The 26,315-nt window shown below is 50.3% G+C and overlaps 1 protein-coding gene across 2 annotated transcripts; it reads right to left on the bottom strand.

Moving 5' to 3' along the window:
• KYAT1 (kynurenine aminotransferase 1) lies at window positions 1–26,310 on the bottom strand. Of its 2 annotated transcripts, XM_054584264.1 has the most exons (14): window positions 26,223–26,288; window positions 11,361–11,570; window positions 8,900–8,958; window positions 6,225–6,372; window positions 4,112–4,261; window positions 3,947–4,033; window positions 3,607–3,735; window positions 2,281–2,401; window positions 1,873–1,949; window positions 1,665–1,754; window positions 1,371–1,557; window positions 1,206–1,285; window positions 599–685; window positions 1–504 (listed from the first exon to the last, which is right to left on the bottom strand). In XM_054584264.1, the coding sequence occupies exons 2-14, from the start codon at window positions 11,469–11,471 to the stop codon at window positions 439–441; spliced, it is 1,392 nt and encodes a 463-aa protein (XP_054440239.1). In that variant the 5' UTR covers window positions 11,472–11,570; window positions 26,223–26,288; the 3' UTR covers window positions 1–438. The 2 variants fall into 2 exon arrangements, with proteins under 2 accessions (XP_054440239.1, XP_054440240.1); XM_054584265.1 differs by lacking the exon at window positions 11,361–11,570 and having other exon boundaries at window positions 26,223–26,310.
• Window positions 26,311–26,315: the final 5 nt, after the last annotated feature.

Below are 26,315 nucleotides of genomic sequence, written 5' to 3'. Positions count from 1 at the left end.
TTATTATGGGCAGAAAGCACGGGTTACATCCCAATGTCAAGTTTAGGTAAGGAAAGGGAGGGTTGCCGCAGCCTTGGTCGGGGCCAGTGCAGGGCTGGGGTCAGAGCTGGGAACCCAGGCCAGGACATTGTTGGACTCTTCCCACTGAGTCCCAGCCAAGTCTGGTGAGGCCAGAAGGGACCCAAAACTCTGCAGCCTGACCGAGGGAGGGGCCCAGGCCAGACCTCCATTACCTCCGCAACAGGATGGCAGGCACCATGGGGAGGTGCTCCTGACTCCCCCAAGACCAAGACGGGGCTCTGCCCTGGGACATTCTATGTTGCAGAGGAGGGGTTCGCCAGTACCATCTACCCCTAGCCTGGGAATAACTAAACCCTGGCCGAAGAGCCCTACAGAGCCTGCAGGACCCACCGGGGAGGCGGGGCCGAGGGGGCGCCCTTAGGCCCCGAGCTCATCCTTCCACTTGCGCAGCTTCTCGTCCATGGCCTGGAGCGTGGACTCACCCTGCACCGACACAGACGGTCCGCTCTCCTCCCATACCCACGGCAGGCCTGGGGAAGCCCTGGGAGGCTTTCCCTCCCCCGGCCCCGTCTTTTACCTTCACAAAACAGAAGCGGATGTAGTGGTCAAAGTGCTTCTGGTGTGGCACGCTGTAGAAGATGGAGACCGGGATGGCCACCAAGCCCTGAGGAAGAAGCCCATGTTTCAACAGGGCCTCATAGCCCAGCAGGCCTTGGCTCCCGGGGGGCACAGAGGTTCCACTATGGCGTGGGAGGAGGAGAGTTAGCTTTGATGCGGCACCTCCCAGTGCTATGTCAAGGTCAGAGGGAAGGAATCCCAGAATGTCATTCCAAGTCCCTCCTGTGTATAGACAAGGCATGGAGGCCAAGAGAGGGGTCAGGGCGGAGCCAGAGAAGAAATAAGCCTTAGAATCATAGCTCTGAGCTGTATGACCTCAGAATTAATGGGCCAACTCCTCCCTGTACAGATGGCAAGATTGAGGCCTTGAGAGGCCAGGAGTCCTTTCCTGCCAGCCCACATGGCGCCTCTGTGCAACTTAAACAGGCTCCCCGTTCCTCGACATGGACGCCACCCCGTACCAGGGCGTGTGGCAGAGGCCAGGCTGTATTTCGGCCCACCAGTGCCCTTGAGCAGTGTACAACCTACAAAACCACATGCAGGGGCCAGGCCGGGGCCCAGCCCACCTTGTTCTTGATCATCCACTTGACGAAGCGTCTGTCATAGGGCTCGTCCACAGCACCAGGCAAGTCAGGCATCTTGCGCTCTGGAGGACAGACACCATGCTGAGCCCTGAGCAGACTGCCACCCCTGCCCCGCTTAACCAGCCCAGCCTGGCCAGGCCCACGCACTGAAGTCTGAGATGTCTGTGACGAAGAAGTAGCTGCCCTGGGGGATCACGGGCCTCAGGCCCACAGACTGCACACTGCGCATCATGTGGTCACGGGTGCGCTGCATGGCTTGTGGGAAATGCACGAAGTAGCTGCTGGGCTGGCCGAAGTGCAGCTGCTCCCGCTCCAGGCTTTGGGCTACTGCGGCCTGCAGGGGACGGGATGGACAGGCAGGTCAGGCTAACCTGACTCTGGAGCCAGCCTGGGTCCGGGCCCTCCCCCGCCCCCCTGGCATGGCCCCCTGCCCCTCTGCACCTGGGCCTGCGTGGGACAATGAAAGATGGAATTCTGGTGCACGGTGTTCAGGTGCTTCAGGAGACTCTCCGGGCCTAGGACCCAGCCCACCTAGACCAGAAACACAGGTATGGGGTGAGGCCTTTCAGGGCCTGGCCAAAGGCTGCCTTCATTCCCAGGCCACCTTTCCTGCCAAGGAAAGGTGATCCCCCGGACCCTGTGGACTCACCTTCCAGCCAGTCACGCTAAAGGTCTTGCCAGCGCTGCCAATGGTCAGGGTGCGTTCCCACATGCCAGGGAGGCTGGCTGCCCAAGGCCAAAGAGAGGAGCTGCTGAAACAGCGATGAGGGGCGGGGGAGGGGTGGTGGCCAAACCCCCGTGGGTGCTCCAGCTCTGCCCACTCGGAGCTCTGATTTGTGCTAAGCTATTTACAGGATCTGTTCCACATCATCCTCCTGACAACCCTGGGGGTAGGTGCCACTGTGCTCCCTTCTTTTCAGAGAGAGTGAGTCGCTGCTCCAGGTCCCATGGACTGTGTGGCTCCACACCCTTCAGCCTGTGCTGACTCCCAGATTGGGCCCAAGGCCCTGGCCTAAGTGTCCAGGGGAATGGGGGCACCCCGCCCAGCTGGGCTCACCGATGCTGATGTGCTGGTACCCATCGAAGACCACCCACTGGTAGACCTCGTCGCTGATGCATAGCACGTCATGCTGCTGGCACAGGCGGGCCACCAGCTCCAGTTCTGCCTTGGAGAACACCTGCAGGGACCGCCCCCAAACAGATAGGCCTGCTCAGATAAACCCAGCACCAAGGGCTTTTCTGCCCCGCCCTCCCGAATCCCCACCTCGCTGACCCACTGCGGTCGGTTGTGAGGTAATAAGAAATATATATACTTTGGTCTTGGCCCATGGTTCCCAGCGCAGAGCTCCTGAAACCCTTATAAATCCCTAAGTGATAAGAACGCCAGGGACACCTTTTGTTCTAACAAGGCAACTTGGTGGGCTCCTGAACGGGCTGGTCACCAGGAAGACCAAGCTGGAATTAGAAGCCTGGGGTTTTCAACCCCACTTTTCTAGGAAGGGGAGGGGGCTGGAAATGGAGTTGACGACTGATCTTGCTATGTGGGGAAGCCTCCATAAAATCCCATACTATGGGGTTCAGGTTGGTGAGCATACCCACCAGGGTGACGCACCCTAGCTCCATGGACGGAAGCCCCTGTGCTTGAGGCACGCCCAGACCTGGCCCAGTGGACCTCCGCCCGCCCCCTCTCTCATACTCTTTAATACAGTGGTAAACGCGACAGTTTCCAAGTTCTGGGAGTTGCTCTAGCCAATTCATGGAACCCGAGGAGGTTGTCGCGGGAAGCTGAGATTCCTAGCTGATTGGCCAGGAGTACAGGTGACAACCTGGACTTGCGACTGGCATCTGAAATGGGGTGGGGACAGTCCTGTGGGACTGAGCCCTTAATCTGTGGGATTGGATGCTACCTCCAGGAAGACAGGGTTGGAAGTGAAATTGCTGGACCCCCAGTTGCCATCACAGAATTGCCTGGCGTGGGGAGAAAGCCCATCTTCCTGGTGTCAGAAGTGTTGTGAGGGTTGCAGCTGTGCAACAGTGTGGCAGACACACGGGGGAAGGCTAGACTGTCCTTCCTGTGGGTTTGTCATGTTCCCATTATACAGATGAGAAAACACTCCGAGATGTGAAGTCGCTGTCTCAGGGTCTCGGTCATGGAGAAGTGAGCAGGGAGGCGCCCGGCCACCCCACCACCGGCCCTCGCTCCTTCCCCGTGACTGTTGCCCCTGCCCTGGGGGCCTCTGGGAGCCTCATCCTCGCAGCTCGCTGCAGGGAGCCCTCCCCCTTCACCGAGGAAGAAACTGAGTCCCCAAGGCAGCAAATCAGTGGCCGGGTGGGGACGTGACCCCAGTCTGGAAGGGTCCCCAGAAGGAGGTCTGCCAGGTACCTTGCCCAGGGGGTTGTTGGGTGTGTTGAGGACTAGAGCTTTGGTGCGAGATGTGAACTTGCTGGCCAGCTCCTCGGGGTCCAGCTGCCAGGTGCTGCTGGAAGCCAGTTCCCCATTCTGGGTGGGGGTCTGCAAGAGGCGGGGCAGTGCTTACTTACCTGACATTCAGTGCTAGCGGTGTAGCCCTCCTCCCCCAGGCATCTGTCCAGTCCACCCTCTCCCCACCCTGGAGAAACTGGCCTCCATCACATCCTTCCTCCCCGGCGCCCCCGCCCCTAGGGCCCAGTGCAGCACACTCCCTGGACCCCTCCTCCTAGCCACACCCCGCCCGCATTCTCACCGGCTTCAGGGTCACAAACACAGGGCGCCCCCCTGCCATCAAGGTCATGGGCTCGTAACAGTCAAAAAAGGGCTCGATGATGATGACCTGGTACAAGGGTCAGATTAGCTGGGGTCGGTATCGCCCCGACCCCTGACCCCCACCCACTCACCTGACCCCACTCACCTCGTCTCCTTCATCCACCAGGGCCTGGAAGGCTGTGAACAAGGCCCCGTACGCACCCACAGTCACCAGCACATTCTTGAGAGGGTCGATCTCCTGTCCCAGCAGCTTCCCGAAGAAACTTGCCAGGATCTTTGTCAGTGGTGGGTAGCCCTGCCAGGAGAGCTGGGGTCAGCCACCCCGCTCAGCCTGGGCCCACCCTCCTGCTCAGCAGCACCCAGGCAATTCTAGCACCTTCCAGCCGCAGGCCTGGGGCAAAGTCAGCTCCTGTGGGCTGAGTTCTTTAATCTGCCTGGCAACACTTGTCATAGACCTGTTCTGTGCCCAGGGCTGGGATATGGTGGGGAACGAGGCAGAATGCACGCCGTCACGGGACACAGCCCAACACAGCCCCAACGCGGTGGCAACTCTACACCCAAAATGCCTCCTTTTAAGTTTGAGGAGCACATTCGTGCCACCTGACTCTCCCAGCAGCCTTGCAAGGCAGGCATTATTTGATCCCCATCATTTGGCAGGTAGAAAAAGATAGGCCAGAGGGAAGGAAGTGGCTTGCCCTGGTCATGCACAGCTGAGGTGCAGGGATAGGATTTTATGCCGCAGCTCTGGAAAGGCCCCGCTTGGAGAGGACTGGGTCTGCACGCTTGTTTGCTGAGGACACTTACTAAACACTCTAAGCCCGTGTCACAGGCTAAGCTCAGCGACTGAAACTGAAGATTAAGAATTTAACTAAATGATTCACTAAGCCAGATTTGACCGCATAAACACTAAAAATGTCTGTACAGCGAAATATACCATGAGCAAAGTTAAAAGACAAAGAGAAAAAACATTGCAATGTAAGAAAAGCAGGTGAGATGTTTAATATAGAAAGAGCTCTGATAAAGCAACAAGACAAAGATACACGCCCAAAGGAAAAAAGGAGGTAGGTCATGAAAGAGAAAGTGCTGATGCCCAATGGGCATGTGGAAGAATAATAATTGAAGAAAAGCAAAGCAAAGTAACATTGAAATAGTGCAATAAGAAATGACACTATTAGCAGATATGAAAAATATTGACACAGCCCACGGTTGGCGAGAGTGAGACAAATGAGTCCTCTCTTTCACCCAAAGAGTGAACTTTCCTGCCAGCTCTGAGACTGGTCTGGTAGGAATGTAAGTAAACCTTACTGGAGGGCGATTTGACAACATCTATCACATGCTTAAATGCTCATCCGCTTTGATTCTCTAGTTTTACTCCTAGGGATTTATCTGAGGGAAGCACTCACAACACAGGAGCAAAGATGTACACACAGAGCTATTCACTGTGACACTGTTTATAACAGTAAATGACCCAAGCCAGTCGAGCAGAGCAGGGCTGGTTAAGTAAATTATTCAATCTAGGCAACTGAATACTATGCAGCCATGAAAAAGAACGAGCTATTCTGACAAGGAAAGTTGTCCCTGACATGCTGTTTAGTGAAATAAACAAGGTACAGAATGTTATTTATAGTATGAGTCCATTTGTGTTAAGCACAAATCTCAGGTAGGTAGACATGCGTGTGTTTGTGTGTGTGTTTTTATATAAGCATTATATAAATGTGTGTGTGTAAACTTAAAAGTTTAAAAGTCTGAACACTCTAAGAAAAGTAGCAAACTGTTAGCAGGAGTCATCTATGGACGATGGAATCAGAGGGAGCATTCTTCCTGGCAATTCTGATGCAAACCAACATTTAGGAACCATTGGTCTACTCCAAGGCTTGGCAGATGTTTACTCTGTGACCCTTTACAGAAAGAGTTTGAATTTAGTCAAACGACATCAATTGCATGTCTCAATCAGTAGCTTGTCTTTCAGGCTTCGGCTTACATGTCACCCCCTCCAGGAAGCCTTCCCTGATCTCCTCTCCTTCCTGCCCCATTCTCTTCCTTCACAGCATATCAACTGCCTTTGTTTTCAGTTTTGCTTCTGTTTTTGTTTTTTTCCTTTCCCTAGACTATGAGCTGCCCCAGGGCCTGAAACTGGGGACATACTCAGTGAACACTGGACTATGGCTGGCCTGAATTCCCTGGGCTCTGCCCCTTCCTCCCCCAGGGCCTCCTCAGAGGCCTGTGTCCAGGGGCCCTGGCGCGGCTGGGAAACTCACAAATGCCTTGGTATACTGGTTGAGCATGAAGTCCTTGCTGACAGCATCCTGAAAGGCTTCCACGGCGAAGTCTGGAGGCGGGAAGTCGGGGAAGCCTTGTCCCAAGTTCACAGCATCATACTCTGTGGCCAATTTGGTGTACTCCACCCTGGGCAACAAATGGAGAGTTAGCACCAGCCTATCCCTCCACCCCACCCTGGACTTCTGCCTGTTTCCAGGGCAGGTGAGCAATGAGATCATTACCATAGAAATGGACCTTTCTAGAAAAACTGGGCAACGAGCATCTGCCCTGGCCTGAAGATCTGTGTCAGGCTCATAACTAGTCCCATGCCTTTCAATTAGGTGGGCCAGGCACTATGCCAAACACTGCTTTCAAACTTTGAAACTTTTCTTCAACCATGATCTGTAGTAAGAAATCATCTTTTACCTCACAAACCCTGCAGAGCACACAAGGCAATAACATTATCCTTCTGGTGTGATCTACTTCCCTTCCATACTGTTCCTTTCCTATCCTATCCAATCCGGTTCAGTTCCCTAGAAATACTTGTTGAGCAACACCCCCCACTCCAGGGTGGCTTTCATGAGCGATTTGTGCATTTGTCAACGCCATCTTGAAAGGCTTGCTCCCATAACCCTCCCGACGTCTATGAGGCACATCTTATTCCTGAATCACAGTGGGAATGGAGAGGCTGAAGTCTGGAGGGACCTGTCCAGTTAGTGCGATTCCACGTCTGTCTGCTGGAGCGAAGCTGATGCTCTTGATCATTACCCTGGACAGCCGGGGCCCCACCAGCTCTGCCACCTGCCATCTCTGACCCTTGACCACCTTTCTCGTGCGCCTGCCTGGTGGCCATCTCTTCAGGGGAACTGGGAGAGAGGCTGGGAGGCTGGATGAGGCTGGTACGGGGTTCCAGGTTGGCTGAGTTAAATTTGCATAACAGTAACTATCGTTCAGTCACTCTCTCCCCAGAGCTCCACAAGGCCCCTGAAGACACAGGGAGCTGCTGAGGCTCAGAGAAGCCAGTGACCTGCCTGGATTCACAGAGCAGCTCACGGCAGTGCTGAGAGACAAAGTCCAGGGGTGGGTGGTGATCAGGACAGGGGACCAGGCCCAAACATTCTACAGAGACTGGCTGCCCTCCAGGCTGGGCTCATAGGGTCAGAGGAATCTGGGGCCCATCTTCCCCCCGACTCTCATAACCTCGATCCCAAACACGGCCCTCCTGTTCCGCGCATTCTCCCCGGGCCCCCAGCTGCTCCGCCCTGTGCTGCTCTTGGCTTCGCCTCTCCTGGCCTCTGCCCCCCTGTACAGGGGGGGTGGTTAAGTTCGAGAGCCCACCAAGCCTGCGTCAGGAAGTACTCTTGCCGCCTCTCCCAGCCTACCTCCTCGTTCACTCCCCATTCTGAGTGGCACTTTGCCTTATCTGTAAATTGGGCCACCAGGCTGCCCAGCCTGCCTCACAGAGAGGACAGAGGGTGGCAGCCTGAGGATCAGGACCCCGGAGCCCCAATGTGGACCTCAGTCAGACTCTACAGGGCATTTGGGCCTGACCCCTCCATCCCTAACACCGTGGAGCGTTGAAGACGGTATGGGAGGGAGATATTCGCAAAACACAAAGCACTGTGCATGAGGGGAGTTTAAAAGAAATAATCATCCCATGTTTTGTAAAAACAGCCAATGATTTTATTTATTTATTATTTTTTTCCCACCGCCATTTATCCCCCAACACTCCCTTCCGCCTCCACCCCTTCTCCCCACCCACCCACCGCGATCCCCACACTGCTGTGCGTGTCCATGAGGTTTTTTTTTTTTAACTTTTTGGCTCAATCCTTCCTCTCTAGCTCCCCACCTGTGAGAGCTGTCATCCTGTCCTCTCTCTATGAGTCTGTCTGTATTTTCCTTGTTAGTTCCGTTTATTCATTAGATTCTACATGAGTGAAATCATATGGTTCTTGTCTTTCTCTGACTGGCTTAGTTCACTCAGTATAATGCTCTCCAGGTCCATCCATGCTGGCCCAAAGGGTAAGATTTTCTTTTCCTTTTTTTTTTTACAGCTGAGGAGTATTCCGTTGTGTAAAAGTACAACAGCTATTTCATCCACTCGGCCACAGGCCAAGGTCAGGTGTGGACTGGAAGATTGCGCAACCTTCGTCGCACATCTTCCCACGGCATCCATCCCATCTTCTGTGATGCGGGGCACATATCCTTCCGTATTGAGCGTAAGTCAGTGAAGAAAAGAAGTGCACCTCGGCCAATGCCCAGTGAAGAGCCGCCTGCGTCTCACCTTCTCGGCTTAGCTCGGCTCACTCTGTACTGAGCGTGAAATAAGAGGCCCTGGGAAGCCTGTGGCTGGGAATGGCTATTGCTATCATCAGTATTTTGTCTTATCTCCCCCCGCCAAGGCCGTTAGAGGGAAATAGAATTATCTCCATTTTGCGGCTGGGGAGCTGGGGCTCGGGGCAGGTGTCACTGGCCCCGGGGCCAGGGTCAAGTGGGGTGAGGCTGAGCTTGAACCCAAGCCTGCTGCTTCGGGTCTTGCCTCTCGTGGGCTGTGGCTGCTGATCTGACCATCCTGGGTACTACTGAGTTCCTGCAGACCCAGGGACCACCAGCCGTGTTCTGCCCCCCATGCCCGAGGGGACACCCCCGCACCTCCCGGCCCTGCCCGGCTCACCACGGGTTGTGATCGATCCCATCCAGCCTTCGAGCATGCAGCCTTTTGGCCATGGTGAGCTGGAGAAAGAGCAAACGGGAGGGTCAGAGGGGAGGAGGTGCCCCAGCCTGGGCCCCGAGGAAGAGAGGCAGCAACCTCCCCGCACCCGACGCAGCCCCTCCCATCCACTCCCAGGCTGGGTCTTGCCACCCGCCAGCCTGGGTCCTGGGCTCCTGAGACACAGACTGGATACAATCAGGGTACAGTCTGACTCAGGACGGGCTGGGAGGCCAAAGAGGGGGAGCAGGAGGCGGGGGGCGGTAGGGAGCAGGGGAAGGATCACGGCCACAGTGGCGGTGGCAGCTTCCGTGTGCAGAGGACCTGCTAAGCTCTTCCGTTCGCTTCTCGGGGCCCATTTTATAGATGAGAAAACAGGGTGGGGGTGCTGTGTTCAAGGTCACACGACAAACACACTCCGACTCAGGCCTGTCTGAGATGAGGCCATGTGCTGACCCAGATGAACTTGCTCAATTCTGGGGGGCTCGGGGGCCCTCCTCCAGCCACCTCTTCCCTCCCCTGTGTTCCTTCCAGGGCAGCTGCCCCCTTATCCGCAGATACTGGCCCGGCTGAGGGCCACAAACAGGTCCTGAGTCCACCCTGGCTGGGTGACACCGGACAGGAGACTTAGCTCCTCCTGGCCTCAGTCTCTGCGTTGGTATAGCGGGAGCATGGGTTTTGAGGTCCTGAGCAGCTTTGTGAGCCTCATGGCTGGCAGGTCTCTAATGTTCTCCTCAGCCACCTGCAGTGGCTGACAGTGAGCCCTGCTTCTCACGGTCTTTCTCTGTCCCCACAGCGTCCCTATCAGAGGTGGCTATGATAACCTCCCTCTGAAGACGAAGACCTGAGGTTCAGGGAGGGTTAGGGACCTGCCCAAGGCCACAGGAGGAGCCGGACAGGACCCTGTCCAGGGTGGCAGCAACAGCAGTGTTGCTAGCACCAAGGCCGTGTCCCCAAGGGCCTGAGGACCATCTGTATATGGGCCAGGTTTTTCCATAGCCTGGGGGTCCTGCCAATGTAAGTGGTTCAAAGAGAGCCCGGTGTGGGGACAGGCACCTAGGGGGAGCTTTGCCGACATTGGCAGTGCCCTCCCTTCACTGAATCCCTGACACCTATCACCACGCTGGCACTCACTATACATGAAGAGTTTAGTTTTTAAAAAATGTATTGATTTTAGAGAGAGAAAGAGGGAGAGAGGGGGAGAAAACGATGCATTGATTTGTTGTTCCACTTACTGATGCATTCATTGATTGATTCTTGTATGTGCTCTGACCAGGGATCGAACCTGCAACTTTGGTGCATCAGGACAACTCTCTAACCAACTGAGCTCCCCAGCTGGGACCAAAACTAAAATGAGCCCTGCCTGGTGTAGGAGGCTGCTGGTTCGATTCCCGGTCAGGGCACATCCCTGGTTTCCAGGTCAGGTCTCTAGTTGGGGTCAGGGGAGAGGCAACCAATCGCTGTTTCTCTTGCATATCAATGTTTCTCTCCCTCTCTTCCTCCCTTCCTTCTCTCTAAAATTAAATAAATAGAATCTTTTTTAAAAAAGTTTAAAATGAGGGTGATCCCTTCCAGGGAAAATCATGTTATCACCAAAATGTGAATTAGCAGTGATTATCTTTGGTTGGCTGGTTGGTTAAGAGATATTTTTTATTTTCTTCCTTACAATTTTCTTATTTTCCAAATTTTCTTTTCCTTTTTAAATTTTAGTTATTCATTTCCGCGAGAAAGAGAGTGAGAAGCATCGGCTCGTTGCCCCCCACCCCCTGCACTCACTGGCGATGTGTGCGCGTGCCCTGCCGGGGGGCTGCCAGCAGCCTTGGTGTATCCGGGCGGCATCCCAACCGGCTGAGCCACACCACCAGGACCAAATTTTCTAAACTGTTTTATTTTTATGATTAAAAATGTGGAGGGTTAGGGAGGGAAAGAGTAGAGAGGGGTACAGGGGCACAGAGGAAGAGAAAAGAAAGAGGTGAATGCGTTTAGGAAGGAGATAAAAGCAACGGGGGTACCACAGAAACTTGGGGTGCTCAAAGGAGTGACCTTCAAGTACGTCACACAACACTTGGATAAGTGAGGCAGCAGTGCTGTTCTTGGGCTTATGCACAATGTGCATAATCACATTGGTTTTTGTGCATAAACACAAAACTTGGTTTGCTTATTCACCAAACGTTCACTGAGTATGGACTGTGTACCGAACGAACATGGGCAGGACACAGTGGGGGATGGGGAGGCCACAGCACCAAGCAGCAATTCAGATGCAGAGCTATAAGTTCTAGATTAAAGGCAAGGGTGGGGAGGGGGACACATTCAGGGTGCAGTCAGGGAAGGCTTCCCGAAAGAGGAGGCTCATGCGCAGGTTTGAAGCCAAGACCAAGCCAGATGCCAGGGGCCCTGGGTCACGGAGGCGGCAGGATGCACTTACAGTCTGGTGCAAGCATCGGCTGAGTGAAGCTCCAGCCTTCTTTCTCTGGAGGAGCCCAACCAGGTAAAAAGAGGTGGCTGCCGAATTCCTGAACATGCCTCCCAAAGCCATGGGGCACTGATGACTTCTCCCAGGGCAGAGGAGAAGGGAGTAGAACACCCTGCCAGAAAATGGCTCCGAGCCCAGGGCTTGAGTTCCCAACACACAGCTCTAATAACAACGACAATAGCAACAAGGGCTAATATTTATTGAGTGGCCACTGTGCATCAGGCATGGCAGTAAGTGCTTTGTTGCAAGATTATCCCCCGGTCCTCAAAACTACCCTATCACCCCCTCTCACCCCAGCAACCAGGGCGACTCTTTTAAATGTAAATCAGCCCTGGCTGGTGTAGCTCAGTGGACTGAGCTCTGGCCTGCAAACCAAAAAGTCGCTGGTTCGAGTCCCAGTCAGGGCACATGCCTGGGTTGCAGGCCAGGTCCCCAGTTGGTGCAAGAGGCGACCCATCTCTCACACATCGATGTTTTTCTCCCTCTCATTCTCCCTCTTTCCACTCTATAAATAAATAAATAAGTAAATAAATAAATAAAATGTAAACCCCCCTTAATGGGGGAAAAACCCCCCACAAAAAAACAATCCAGGTAAAGATCATGAATAGCCCCTAATATCACAGTCAACCCTACATTATGTTTTGACTCTGGAAATACACACATCACCTGTATATTATTCTCATGCTAAATGAAATCCAAATCAAGTAAGGCCTCTGATCACTAAAATACAAGGGACACCACAGAGATGCAGTTTAACAGATGTGGACTGATGGACCTCTTTAGAACAATTGACCCTGTTCCTTCAACAAATAAAATGCAGGGAGAAAAAGTGTCTGGGTCACTATAGACCAAAAGAGTCTAAACAGACCGACATTTAAAAGATGAATGTCTTGAAAAACATTGGAGGACTCACTGCACATAATTTACTAAAAAAGCTACAGGAACCAGTACAGGTACTGGCACAAGGACAGACATATAATCAATGGAATAGAACTCAGAGTCCAGAAAAAACTCTTACATTCATGGTCAATTGTTATTCAATAAGGTGCCATGAAAACTCAATACAAGAAGAACTGTCTTTTCAACAAAGTGTGCCAGGACAACTGGGTCTCCCCACGTAGAAGTATAAATTTGGACCCTCACAGCGCACACACAAATGAACTCAAAGTGGGTCATAAACCTAAATGTAAAAACGAAAATTATAAAACTCTAAGAAGAAAACAGGAGTAAATCTTTGTGACCTTGAGTTAGAAGATGGTTTCATATACAACACCCAAAGTACAAGCAACAGAAGGAGAAATAGATAAACTGGACTTCATCAAAATTAAAAGATTTGTTTCAAAGGATGCCATGAAGAATGTGAAAAGACAACCCATAGTATGGGAGAAAATATTTGCAAATCATAGATTTGACCTTCTCCAAAGACATATAAATGGCTAATAAGCACAGGAAAATATGATCAACATCATTAGTCATTAGGGAAAAGTCACATTCAGATACAACTACAAACCCACTAGGATGGTTGCTATAACAAAGAAGATGGATAATTATAAGTGTTTTGAAGATGCTGAGAAATCAGAACCCTTATACACTGCTCCTAGGCATGTAAAATGGAAAATACCCTAGAAGTTCCTCAAAATGTTAAACGCAGTTTCCATTAGACCCAGCAATTCCACTACTAGGTATCTATCCATGAGAAATGAAAACATGTCCACACAAAAATTTGTACACATATATACATAAGCAGCATTATTCATAATAGCCAAAAAGTGGAAAAAACTGAAATGCTCATCAGTTGATGAACAAAATGTGGCAAATCCATGTGCTGGAATATCAATTGACAGCAAGAGGGAGTGGAGGGCGCGCTACAGCATGGATGGACCCTGCACCGCTGTGCCGGCGGAAGCCAGCCGCAGAGGACCACAAATTACATGATTCTATTTATAAGAAAGAGACAGATCTACGGAGACAGAGAGTAGATAAGCGATTGCCTTGGGCTGGGAGTGGAGTGGGAGTGAGGAATGACTGCTAATGGGTCCGGGGTATCTTTTTGGTCTGATGAAATGTAAAATTGGTGCTCACGATTGCACAAGTGTGAATATACTAACCACCAAATAGTACATTTTAAATGGCTGAATTATATGGTGCATGGATTGTTATATCTCAATAAAGATGTTTTTAAAAATTGCCGCGGTTTTAAAAAAAAGGCAGTGCCCTTATAGTTGCCATGGGAATGTGTCCCTCTGAGTCCAGGGGCCTGACTGAGGGGACAGCTGTGACCTTAGGCCAAGACTCCATGGCTGCTCCCGAGCGGCACCTGAGGGACAGTGAGGCAGGCTGCAGCTGGGAGACATGCACTCTCAAGTGTTCCATTGGCTTTGCTGGAACTTTCTGAGAACTGCCCTGCAGTCTGAGACTTTTCCTTCAGCCTTCCTTCCTTCCTCTTTCCTCCACGGTCAGGACAAGCCTTATAAAAGAAGTGGGTGTAGAGGGTTGGGGGCTGCTCTAGAGGGTACTGTGGGCACCCGCCCAGTCCAAGTATTAGTGTAGGTAACTAAATATTAACAAAGGAAGGGAGCAAAGGAAATCAGAATTAAGCATAATCAATAGGAAGCATAAGTCTGCTTTGCTAGGAAGTTGCACCATTCATAGATACCCCAGGGGATCACAGCATTGCCTCACAAAGAGGACTACCACCCCTTCCTCCCCTGTAGGACTGGGTGGAGGAAGGACTGGCTTCTCTCAGACTATGGGGGAAGATAAGCACATGGGCATTAGGAGCCAGGAGGGTGACCACAGAAGCCTGCTCCCAGCTCTCTGTGGGCTCCGAGGCAAGCCTGGGTGATGGACACCGCAGTGGCCCGCTGGCGGAGCATGGCCAGGAAGTGGACTAAGCTTTGATAGGGACTAAATTTCGGCATGGCACACAATCTTTGGACATTGACCCTATTTCTGGGCCTTATGAAGACAAAGTTGGACTTTTTCCCCTGGGGGACGGATGGAGGTGAGACATTGAGAATATGGGGACAGTCTTCTGTTTTCACCCAAATAAATCTCACCACGCCATAATCTCCCATACGTGGGACTCTTGGAATGCTTTCCTTGTGATCCCGCGAAAAGAACCCACTTCCACCAGCAAGATTAGGAGACTCTTATCTTCAAGCTGAGTCCAGGAGAGGAAAGCGTGTCAGGCAGAGAGGACGGTGCAAAGGCCCCGGAGCGGAAGCTGCTAGGAGATTCTGAGGTCAGTGTGGCCAGAGTTCACCCTCCCAATTCTCAGAACTGAGTCAGTTCTCAGGGACATCCGGCAGAAAGCAGTCCCTGATCCCTGCAGCTAAGCACTAGAGCTTGGAGTAACAAAGGGTGGTGTGATGGTTATCAGGAGGGACATTCCACAGTGTGTCATGTCAGGCGGTGCCACTGGCGTGCTTCGGCTTCTCTCAGCCAGGGGACTTGGGGCCCAAGGCCAGGTCTGAGCCCCATGCTGGGCACAGCTGGTACCCTGTGCCTACCATGTGTTCTAGGTGACCAATGGGCCCACTTGCCCAGAATGGAGGGGTTTCTCAGGACGTGAGATTTCTAGTGCTAAGACGGGGACCATCCTGGGCAAATGGGGCCAGCTGGTTCCCTTAGACTGGGAGAATGCAGGGTGGGCCACTCTCGTCCTGGGTCTGATGTCCCACTGACTCTTTCCAATGTACTCAACCCTACAGGGACCCTCTTTGGCCGCCTCCTAACCAACTGGTTCAAAATCTGCCCATGTCCAATAGGCTGATGCTCTTTCTGACCACATCCCTCCATGTCGATAGATTCTGTCCTTTCTGCTAAAGTGACTACACTTCCTCTGCTCTAAATCTTGCCTTTATCATCTCTCTGGATTACAGTTGTAGGAATTATTTGAAAACATTCAGCTCTAATTTGCTGAGTGCTCACTCCACACCAGGTACTGTGGTAAGGACTGTACATACGTCACTGGACCCTTTTAACAGCCCAGGAAAGCAGGTGCTGTCCTCATCCGTTTTAACAGGCAAGGACAGTGGTAACAATGATAAAATAATGACTAATGTCACACTGAGCTCCCAGAGGTCGGAGGAGGGCCTACAGCAGCCGGTGCCCAGCACAGGGCAGCACACGCACACTGGAGAAGACCCCACCCAGCTCATGGCCCTCTCTCCTCCCCAGCCACAACCTCAGCGCCTCACCCTCTTCGGGCACTGCCAGTTCTTGGGGCTGGAGGTGGCGTGGGCAACCTGGGTCCACAGAGGGCGAGGAGAGCCTGTGCAGGACAAGGATATGCTTAATTAGCCTCACTGCCCTGGGGCTGGGGATTGAAACTGTTTAGGCTTTTGCGGCAGGAAACTGACTGCCAGGGCCGGGGTGGGGGTGGGGCGTGCATGCCGGGGCATGTGCGCGTGCACGGGAGTGAGCATGACACAGAACCTTTGGTGCCACCCAGGCCCAGGCCCTGAACAGACCCCTGGGGAGATGATTACAACACAGGCTTTGATGTCATGCAGACCTTGGCTCTCTCACCAGAGGCAAGTCACTTTCCCTACCTATAAATTAGAAATAAAAATAAGATAATTCATGGAAAGCACTTCACTTAGTGCCTGGCACAGAAAAGGTGCCAAGGAAACGACGAGTATTAATAATAGAGTGGATACTTTATGAACACTCACTGAGTTAATGTAATACGGCTCGTGGGCTTGATGTGTGTGAATTTGTTCCTGCCGGCTGGCAGGCCTGACTTCTCCGTCAGGCCTCCTCCGAAGGTGTGCGCCAACCGCCTGCCATACTTTGAGGGGCCTACGAAAATGTTTCAATCTTAATTTAGTTTAAAGTAAGAAAAAAGAGAGGATACAATGATAATGAGTATATAATAATGATAAAATTCAGCTTGGGTGATATTCATTTTTTATCTACCAACAGAGTTGTAAAATATATATATATATATATATATATATATATTTAACTTTCTAATGGAGAAAGGGGCCCATGAAAGTCTTAATGTGACCTTGGACAGGAGTAAATCCACGTGTGGTTGAGGTTTCATGTGGGAACGTGAGTGTTTGCACTTGAGCATGCGCACACATCGGTCTGTGTCTGGGAACATGTGGATGTGGTGGGGGCAGTTTCCAGGAATTCGAAGAGGAGGAAGAAACCACGGGAGTCCCAGCAAAGAGCAGGAAGGGCACAGGTGGCCATGTGGGCTGCCCTTACCCGGCAATGCCACCAGGTCTCGGACACCCTCATTAACAGGCAAGGGACTCATCGTTGCAGGCTTGTTGTTCCTGAAGCTGCCAGCAGGGGCCACGCAGAACCAGCCCTAGACTTTGGGTTGGGACAGCCGGCCCTGGAGTCCCAAACACTCAGGCACAGGAAGACTTTCACGGCGGCACAGGAGGGCACTATGGCCTCACTTCATAGAGGAGGCCCACGGTGGGGATCGTGCGGGTCCAGACCCACCTGGAGGCGGGATGGCTCGCCTCCCAGTCCAGGGTTCTCCCAGTGACCGGGGATGACCCAGGGACCTCCAGGGGGGACCTATTCAGGGGCACCTAGGGGCCATGGAGAGCAGTCTTTCCCAGGCCTCACCTCCTCCAAGTCCTTGTGCCTCATCCTTCCTCTTCTAGGAAGCAGGTCTTCCTTGGCCAACTTTTCTATAGCCCCGAGGTCTGTCCAAAGGGTAGTGACAATGGACTTTTGTTTACTGTAAACTTCTGCTGTGCTAGGCAGCCTGCTGTGCACCTTACAGGTAAGTTGCATCCCTACAGAAGGGTTCCATCCAGAGGCTAAGCCACACACCCAAGGCCACAGCAAGTTGCAGAGCTGGAGTTTGAACCTAGGACTCTTGACTTCAAAGCCTGCCCTCACTGCCACTGTGAGACAAGGGGAGGCTCTGATCAGTGACAGGGTGGCTCCCTGGGCCAGTGACTCCACTTCCAGAAAGAGCCAAAGAGGCGTAGACTGACTGATGCTCAATGGGAAATGAGGGAATTTGGCTCAGTCACTCACATTTTATGGATGGGGATACTGATGACCAGGGCAGGGAACCGATTCCACTGGCACCAGGTCACCTGAGTCATAGTCCTGGCATTTTTATCATCCTAGCAGGCTGGCTCTCCCAGTGGACACTATGCACCTGGTACAGAGTAAGCTGCTCAGTAAACTTTTGTGGAATGAGAGAATGAGCGTCTGTCTCTCCCACCAGGCTGTGAGTTCCAGTAGAGCAAGGGCTCTCTCTCTGTTCATCTTTTTGTCATCAATACCTGGCACAGGGCCTGCCACATAGTAGGTGCACACCTTTTCATCACTTCAGCACCTATTTATTGAACTTCTATTATGTGCTATGCCCTATGCCAGCCAGCGGGCATACGGGGATAAACAGGATACAGCCTTCTCTCCTTTGAGGAGCACACAATCTAAGGAGGGGGACAAACAAGTGTCCAGGCCATTTTAATAAGGTGTGAACCTTTGTTTAAAAAATTGATTTGAAAGAAAGACAGAGAGAGAGAGAGATCAACTTGTTACTCCATTTATTTAAGCATTCATTGGTTGATTCTTATATGTACCCTGACCAGGGATCAAACATGCAGTCTTGGAGTATCAGGATGATGCTCTAACCTACTGAGCTACCCATCCAGGTAAGTGTGAGCATTAACATACAAGAGATTCTCACAAATCAAAAGACCAATATCTCAACAGGAAAAAAGGTAGGAAAAAATATATAAATTTACACAAAAAGAAAACAACTTGAAAAGATGAATCTCATGATAATCTTATGAATCCTATCATAATAAAATGCAAACTAAAATGAAACACTACTTTCTTTCAGATAGGCAGAGAATAAGAAGATTGAGAGTCATCAAATTGATACTACAATGCACTACACAGTCCATAATTTAGAAAATACCAGATTAGGGTGTTCACTGGAATCACTTTCAGAGCAAAACTTAATTGTGTGTGAGAGGAAAAAACTGGAGGCAATCTGATGTTATCAACTGGGGTGTTCAGTGTGTTCTGATTTATCTATACAATGCAATATTGTGCAGCCACACAAAGGAATGAGACAGGCCCTAACATGAAGAGATATTCAGGTTACATGAAAAATGCATGTTAATTTCAAAACTTACTACAAAGCCACAGTAATGAAAACAGTGTGGCACTGGCTTGAGGACAGACATATAGAACAGAATAATATTGAGAGACCAGAAATAAGCCCAGACATCTCTGGCCAACTGATTTTTGACAAGGGTGCCAAACCTATTCAATGGGGGAAAATAATCTCTTCAACAAACAGAGCCAGGACAAGTGGACAGTCACATGCAAAAGAATGAAGTTAGACCTCTGCCTCAATCCATCTACAAAAATTAATTCAAAATAAATCAACAGCCCTGACCAGTGTGGCTCAGTTGCTTGGGTGTCGTCCCACAAAGCAAAAGGTAGCCAGTTCAATTCCTGGTCAGGGCACATGCCTGGGTTGTAGGTTTGGTTCCCATTTGTGACACATACAAGAGGCAACTAACTGATGTTTCTCTCTCACATCGATGTTTCTCTTCCTCTCTCTCTCTCCATAAGGTCTTTTGATGCACAAAAGTTTTAAATTTTTATGAAGCCCAAACACAGGATTTACCTTATGACCTAGCAATTCCATTCCTAGGTATATACTGGAAAAAGAATGAAGACATATGTTCATGCAGAAACTTAGTAAATGCATTATTCATAATAGTGAAAAGATGAAAGCAATCCAAACGTCCTTCAATAGATAAATGGCTAAACTGTCGTACAGCCATATGATGCAATATTACTTAGCCATAAAAAGGAACATGCTACCACCATCCATGCTACACCATGGATGAACCCCAAAAACATTATACTAAGTGAAAGAAGCCAGTCCCAAAAGGTCACGTATTGGAGGATTACCTTCACACGGTATATTCAGAATAGGCAAATTCATAGAGTCACAAAGCAGGTTAGTGGCGACCAGGGGTTGGCAGGGGGGCGGGGGGGGAGAGTGTGGAATGCTTATTTATTGAGTATGGGTTGTTTTTCTAAGGTAATGAAAAAGTTTTGAAACTAGAGAGAGGCGGTGGTCACACAACATTGTGCATCCATTAAATGCCACTGGTTTGTACACTGCATCCTTCTCGTCAGGACCACTCTCGTCATTTATGTCGATAAATTTGCCTTCATGAAGTTTCTCTGGCTGGACAGCTACAGCCCCTAGGTCAGTGAACAGCTGCGGTCTCCACGTGCCCACTGTTGGCTGTTTCTTTTTTCGTTTCCTTTACGTTCAACTCCAGTTTCATGCTCAGGGCTGCCACTCTGCATTTTCCTGTTGTGCTTCCATCTCTGTTGGCCAACCTCCGCTTCTGATGATCTGTTTTTGTAAATGTCACCTGCATTTATCTCTGGAAGACAGGCGGCAGCACAACTGCGTGCTTTGCTGTCTGAATAGGAACTAAATAACATGCATGGTGACCAATCAATGACAGATGGCAAAAGAAGTGATGTGACCATCATGCGCATGTTATTCCATAGCGATTTGTGGACTGAAGAGCTAGCAGCAAAATCCACACTTGATGCAATTACTCATGGTTAATGTAACAAGGGCCCTGACCAGTGTGGCTCAGTCAGTTGGGCGTGGTCCTGCGAAGCAAAAGATTGCTGATTTGATTCCTGGTCAGGGCATGTGCCTGGGTTGTGGGTTTGGTCTCTGGTTGGGGCGCATACAGGTGGCAACCAATCTATGTTCCTCTCTCACATCAATGTTTCTCTCCCTCTCTTTCTCCCTCCCTTCTCCACCTCTAGAATAAATAAAAACTTCAAAACTATATATATATATATATATATATACACATATATAAAAAACATGGAGGCTGAAATTCAAACACTGTTGTTGAGGGACTGGTGTGCTTTAATGCAAAAAAAATTTTTAACTAAAAATTAACTAAAGTTACAATTTATTTTTAAATGGTGGTACCTGAAACTTATCCATATCAGAACCATGCAAAGCAAGGACCGCTTAATTATATATATATGTTTGTGCATAAGGATGTTTTCAGGGACACCACTAAATTATTAACTGTGGCGTTCTTTGGGGATGAGGTCATATAAACTTCTATAGTTTTTTTTTTTCTTTAAGATTTTATTTATTTTCAGACAGAGAGGATGGAAAGAAGAAAGAGAGGGAGAGAAGCATCAGTGTGTGGGTGCCTCTTATGCGCCCCCTACTGGGAAGCTGGCCCACAACCCAGGCATGTGCCCTGACAGGGAACTGAACTGGCAACCGTTTGGTTTGCAGGCCAGCGTTCAATCAACCAAGCCACACCAGTCAGGGCTATAGAGTTTTATTAAAAAAAAAACAAGAGGATGTGAAGCTCTGGAATAAAACAGACCTCAGGTCAAAGCCATTTACTGGCTGTGTGACACCTGGCAAATTACTGAACCTTTCTGAGAATAATTTCTGAAATGAGATTAATGAGTATCTGCCGCACAGGGCTGTAGCGAGAAGTCAGTGAGGTAACACATGAAATCACTTAACCTGGTGCCTGGCAGAGTCAGGGTTCAACAAATGCTCTCGTTATTATTGTTAAACACTAGTCCATGGAGAAGTGCAGCCACGCAGGCGGCTCAGGGGCTGTGGTGGCACTCAGGAGGCCAAACCTCCTGGACGGCACCAGAGGGCCCTTTGGACCCCTTCTAGGGCAGCTTCCCAAGCGCCTAAGGGCCCACGCCTCCTTGCTGTCAGGCCAGGGGCTGGTGGCCAATGGTCAATGTCCTCCCCCAACACATGCCTCCATCAGCCTGACCAGCTACTGGCCACCTTCTTGGCCAGAAGGCACCATGACTGGTGACCAAGAGGTGCAAGACTTCCAGGCAAATGCCTCAGTGACTGACACTCTGATGTGAACTATGCCTCCCCGCAGTTGGACAGGCCTTGCCACGTCCCTGAATTGATACCAGATAAAAGCAACAGCCTCCTCAGCCTGGGGTTTGGAACAGGCCTGGATCCAGACTCTGCAGTTTCCATGTTCTCTCCTTGTCTGAACACACAAATCCTTTGCTTTTGAACAGACGTCGCCCACCTTTGTTCAGGCTGTACCCCTGCCAGCCATGCCCCCTAATCCACTCCCCCGGCAGGCTCTAGCCCCAGCTCTGCCTCCTCTCTGCAGCCCTCTGTGTCCACCTGGGCCCTTCTCGGAACTCAGAGAGAACTTACTATGTGCCTGACCTCTGTGCTAAATTCTCTAATCTTCACGACAGTCTACTAGGAAGACGTTATCCCTAGTATCTCCCAAGAGGAGGCTAAACAAAGCTCATTCAGCTGCAAGAGCCTGAGCTGGGATTCAGGCCCTGGTCTGCCTGTTTCCAAAGTCCAAACTCCCCAAAAGTCCCTCTTTCAGGAGGTGGGTGCTGCTGCCTCTACCTGCTCACCAGCCTGCGGGAAACCATCAGCCCTTGGGGACAGCAACCATGTCTCATCCACCTTCCTTTCTGCATGGCAGTTTGCAAGGACAGGCAAGGTGATTTTGGCTTTGCAGGCTGGCTCCACATCACCAAAGCCAACTCAATGCAATAAGAACATTTGATTTTACTATTTCTCATAGAAGCACCCTGCGTGTTTGCAGCGAGTCAGTTCTGTATCGGGCCTCTCTGTCCAGTGCCTAGGAGGTATAGTGACCCTGGGCTCAAAATGCCAGGCACTTCCCAGTAGCTGAGAAAACACCAACCTCGGCACCTTTGGAGAAGGGTCTGGGGGGCAGGACCGGGTTCGGCAAGGCCGGTCTGTTACTTGAACAATCACAGATGATGAAAGCTTGGACTCTGACTTGGACTTGGATAAAATGATCCCAGCTCCACCGTGAAGTAGCTACAGGACTTTGGTCCTCTCTAGGCTCAGTTTCCTCACTTGTACAGCGGGGACAATAACAAGGTAATCATTCACAGAAAGCATTTAGCACAGGTCCTGGCCCACGGTAACCTGTACTAACAATATGCTGGAATAGTTAAACTTATAAGGCTTTCCGTAAAAAGTAGTACACCAAGCAGGACAACAAAATCTCTTGTTAGAAAATGAGTCCTGGTTTGTTTTTTCTTTGGGGGGGGGGTGGCAAGGGGAGAATCTAAAAACAGAGCCCCTATAAGACATGTAAGGTAAAAACTTGTTAATGGTTCTACTCAGGTCTCCCTGGGTTTGGAATTGGCAAAGGGGAAGTGACTTCTGGAGCCCAGGCTGCAGGCTCCCAGGCCTGTAAGCGGGGTTTGTGGATGGGGACTCTAAGTGAGACACAAAGCAAGTACCCCCCTCCTTACTCCTCCTTGCATGGAACCCAGATCCAAAACTGAAATCTCACCCTTTAGGGCAGTTTTACACATAAGGAACAACATATGTATATATGTTTAGTGCCTGGAACATTAGAGAGAGTCATATCCATTTTACAGATGGAGAAACTGAGGCCCAATGCAGGGAAATGACTTATGGAATCAGAGTCCCTAGAAAAGCACAGAAGGACGCCGTTGGTGAATTTAATGCTTGGACCACTGTCCTAGAATGAGGAAGTAGGATGAGCGTTGGGGAAATTTCCTCGGGAGCTGGCAGTGCCCCAAGAGCTCCTTTCCCACTGCAGCTGGCGTGGCTCTGGCCTGCTGGCTCCAAAAGAGAGGAGCCATACCCAGCCGGACATCCAGGCACACTGGCAACCTAAGAACCCAGGTGAGCATACACAGCCAGGGGCCTCCTGTGCGGCCATCTTCATTCCCCTGGGCAGAGTGCCAGCAACTGGACTGCCCTTCTGGGGGCCGAATGAATGGGGTGGGGGGGCCATCAGTGTGAAGGGCTTCCTCATTGCTCTTAACTTTCCTGTGTTCCTTTGTTAGCCCCACCCGGACTATAAAATCAGGGCATTCTACTCCTCGGGATATGGAAGGTTAAGTGTGGGGTGGGGGGTGAGAAACCACAGACTTTACCATGTGAAGTAATTCTCCAGGAGGAAAGAGCAATTGACACAGGAGCCAGACTGAACGTTTCTAACCGGCATGGTCTCCTATCGTGCCATTTACCTGCAGGTATGAGTAAGTCTCTGCTTGAGCTTCTAGCCCAGCGATTATCGTCTCCTGGCACAGATAAACTGATTAGTAACATTTCGCTGCACTCCAAAAAACAGTTTTTGCTGATCTGACCAAAAAATAGGTATACTTTCAATTCATTCATACCAAATGGCTATTGTGTTGGCTGTTGTTTTATTTTTATTTGACAATCAAAGGAAAAAAGATCAGCGCGCTGACTGAATAGTCAGGTATTGCATGTTTTAGGGGCTCCTGTGCCACACCACCGTGCCTCTTGCAGAATACCATCCCAAAACTGCTGTTTCATGTTTCAGAAAATGGCCCTGTCATTTCTCCTCCCAGACACCTATGGATCCTCAGTCACAGATTAAACGGGACCTCCTTTGAGAGCCTTTTTGACTCACCCAGGGTTGAGCCAGGTGCTCCCAAGGCCTGACCCACTACGACACTCGTCACAGATGTCAACTGCTGGATTTGTCACCCTCACCAGACTAATGAGGTTTTGTGGGCGGACCCTTTGGAGGCAGCTTTCTTAACTTCTCTGTGCTCTGCTCATTGATCTATAAAATGGGGCTAACTAATCTGCATGTAAAACACGGAGCAGGGCAGGTGGGAGCACTCTGTCAGCCACTATGGTCGTGGTTGTCATTTTTATAGGTGGGGACATGGAGGCTCAGAAAGGGACCTGCCAGGTCCACAGTGTCAAGGCTGGAAAGGGGCAAGTCTTGGACTCCAGTCTGGAATGTGAGCTCCAAAGTTTGCCTCTCATCCTGTTTGTTTCATTTGTTTAGTCAGTTAACAGCCCGTAAACAGTTACTGGACATCTGCTGGGTGCCAGGTCTCACGCTGGCTGCTGTATGGTTAACCAAAAAGCTTCTCAGCCAGAACTGTGGGCCTTAGTGTTAAATCCTCCAGGGCTCAAATTCCAACCTCCCCACTTGTGGGCCGTGAGATACTGCTAAGGTCCCCAACCTCTTGGCCTGTTTCCTCCTCTAGCAACAGGGGAAAGTAAGACCTCCTAGCAGGAGAGCTGAAACCAAGCACTGGCTCAGCACCTGACCCATGAGGGCTCTTATTTTATTATCTTCACCATCTTATTTCTGTTCATTTATTTATTTTTTGTATTTTAAGGCCCTAAATGTTTAAGTTTTTATTGAATTTACTGGGGTGACTTGCGTTAACAAAATTATGTAGGTTTTAGATGTGCAATTCTATAACACATCATCTGTATATTGTATTATGTGTTCACCACCCCAAGTCAAGTCTCCTCCCATCACCATTTATTCCCCCTTTACCCTCTCCTACCTCCCCCCACCCCCCTTTCCCTCTGGTAATCACCATACTGTTGTCTGTCTGAGTTTTCTTCTTAATTCCTTCACCTTTTTCACCCAGGTTCCCAAGCCCAGCTCCCCTCTGACAGCTGTCAGTTTGTTCTTTGTATCTTTCTGTCTGTTTTTATTTTGTTTGTTGGTTTATTTTGTTTAATACATATAGGCACTGGCCAGGTAGCTCAGTTGGTTAGTGTCCTCAGGATATGTCAAGGTGTCTGGTTTGATCTGGCACATACAAGCAGCAACCAAGGAATGCATAAATAAGTGGAACAACAAATCTATGTTTCTCTCTCTTCCTCTAAAGCAGCAACTTAAAAAATTCCATATATAAGTGGAACATCATATGTACTTCTCTTTCTCTTGCTTCTTCTCTTGCATAATCCTCTCCAGGTCCATCCATCTGTTCGTACGCTTCTTCTTCTTCTTCTTCTTCTTCTTCTTCTTCTTCTTCTTCTTCTTCTTCTTCTTCTTCTTCTTCTTTTACAGCTGAGTAGTATTCCATTGTGCAAATATACTAGAGCTTTTTTATTTACTTATCTACTGATGGCACTTGGGTTGCTTCCAAATCTTGGCTATTATAAATAAAACTGCAATGAACATAAGAATATGTTCTTTCATATTTGCACTTCTGGTTTCTTTGGATATATTCCCAGAAGTGGAATCTCTGGATCTTCACCATCCTATTTTTAAAATAACCAACCTGTGCACATGGTAGTAAATTCTGCCCCCTTGTCCCAGTACCCAGGGCTCCAGTTCTTCTGTACGAGGCCACCACAGTCGACAACTTATGCATCTTACCAGGTGGCTGGTGCACACACTCACAGACAATCCCAGCCCCTCACTTGTTTTATGCAAACTAGCTCAGACCAACGCTGCTCTTTTTATCCATTCCTTTTTTCATTTAAGGTATCTTACAAGTCGTCCCGTATTAGTGCATAGTGAACATTTTTCGTTTTAGTGGCTGCACATTATGCCACTGTACAGATTACTGTTTAACGTGGCTGCCGTTACCATGAGCAGTCTGGGAACTCCGAGGACTCGAGATCCTCACGGCTGAGGAGATGGAGTCCGGGACCCGGTTCCAGCCCCGGCTCTAACCAGAATTTACCGAACTACCTTGGGCTCCATCATCCCTACAGGTACTACAGTGGTATTCGGGTGGATTGAGCGGGGATGTGGGTGCAGGTAGGACCAGCCAGACGGGGACCAGTGTTAGACCGTGGGTCAGCGAGAGGCGCGCGCTACTTATTTTCGCGGGCGGCTTCTAGCTGGGAGAACCTTTCCGGCATCCCTTCTGCTATCACACCACCACCAAATGGTGCAAGTATTTTGGCACAATCCAGCTCAGAACCGGTTACCAAACCTCGGCACTTAAAACCTCGGGGCAGCAACGCTCGGCCGCTCGATTACTCACCTCTGCCTCCGCCGCTTCACACTGTCACCAAGGTCTTCCCGAAGGTTAGAACCGGTCCTGTCCCTTTAAAGGGGCCAAGCCCGGGCTCCGCTA

Source organism: Pteronotus mesoamericanus, unplaced genomic scaffold (genome assembly GCF_021234165.1).
Source record: "Pteronotus mesoamericanus isolate MK-2021 breed Mesoamerican mustached bat unplaced genomic scaffold, CSHL_Meso_final contig_78, whole genome shotgun sequence".
Classification (NCBI taxonomy): domain Eukaryota; kingdom Metazoa; phylum Chordata; class Mammalia; order Chiroptera; family Mormoopidae; genus Pteronotus; species Pteronotus mesoamericanus.
Note: the sequence above shows the minus strand (reverse complement) of the source record. Positions and strands in the feature narration are given on the sequence as shown.

Excerpts from the sequence above, each read along its gene's own strand:
- KYAT1 (XM_054584264.1), bottom strand. The coding sequence starts at position 11,471 with ATGGCTTTGGGAGGCATGTTCAGGAATTCGGCAGCCACCTCTTTTTAC. Across the intron at positions 8,959-11,360 it reads GCCGATGCTTGCACCAGACT|CTCACCATGGCCAAAAGGCT; the intron begins GTAAGTGCATCC and ends CTCTTTCTCCAG. Across the intron at positions 4,262-6,224 it reads ACCAGTATACCAAGGCATTT|GGCTACCCACCACTGACAAA; the intron begins GTGAGTTTCCCA and ends CTCTCCTGGCAG.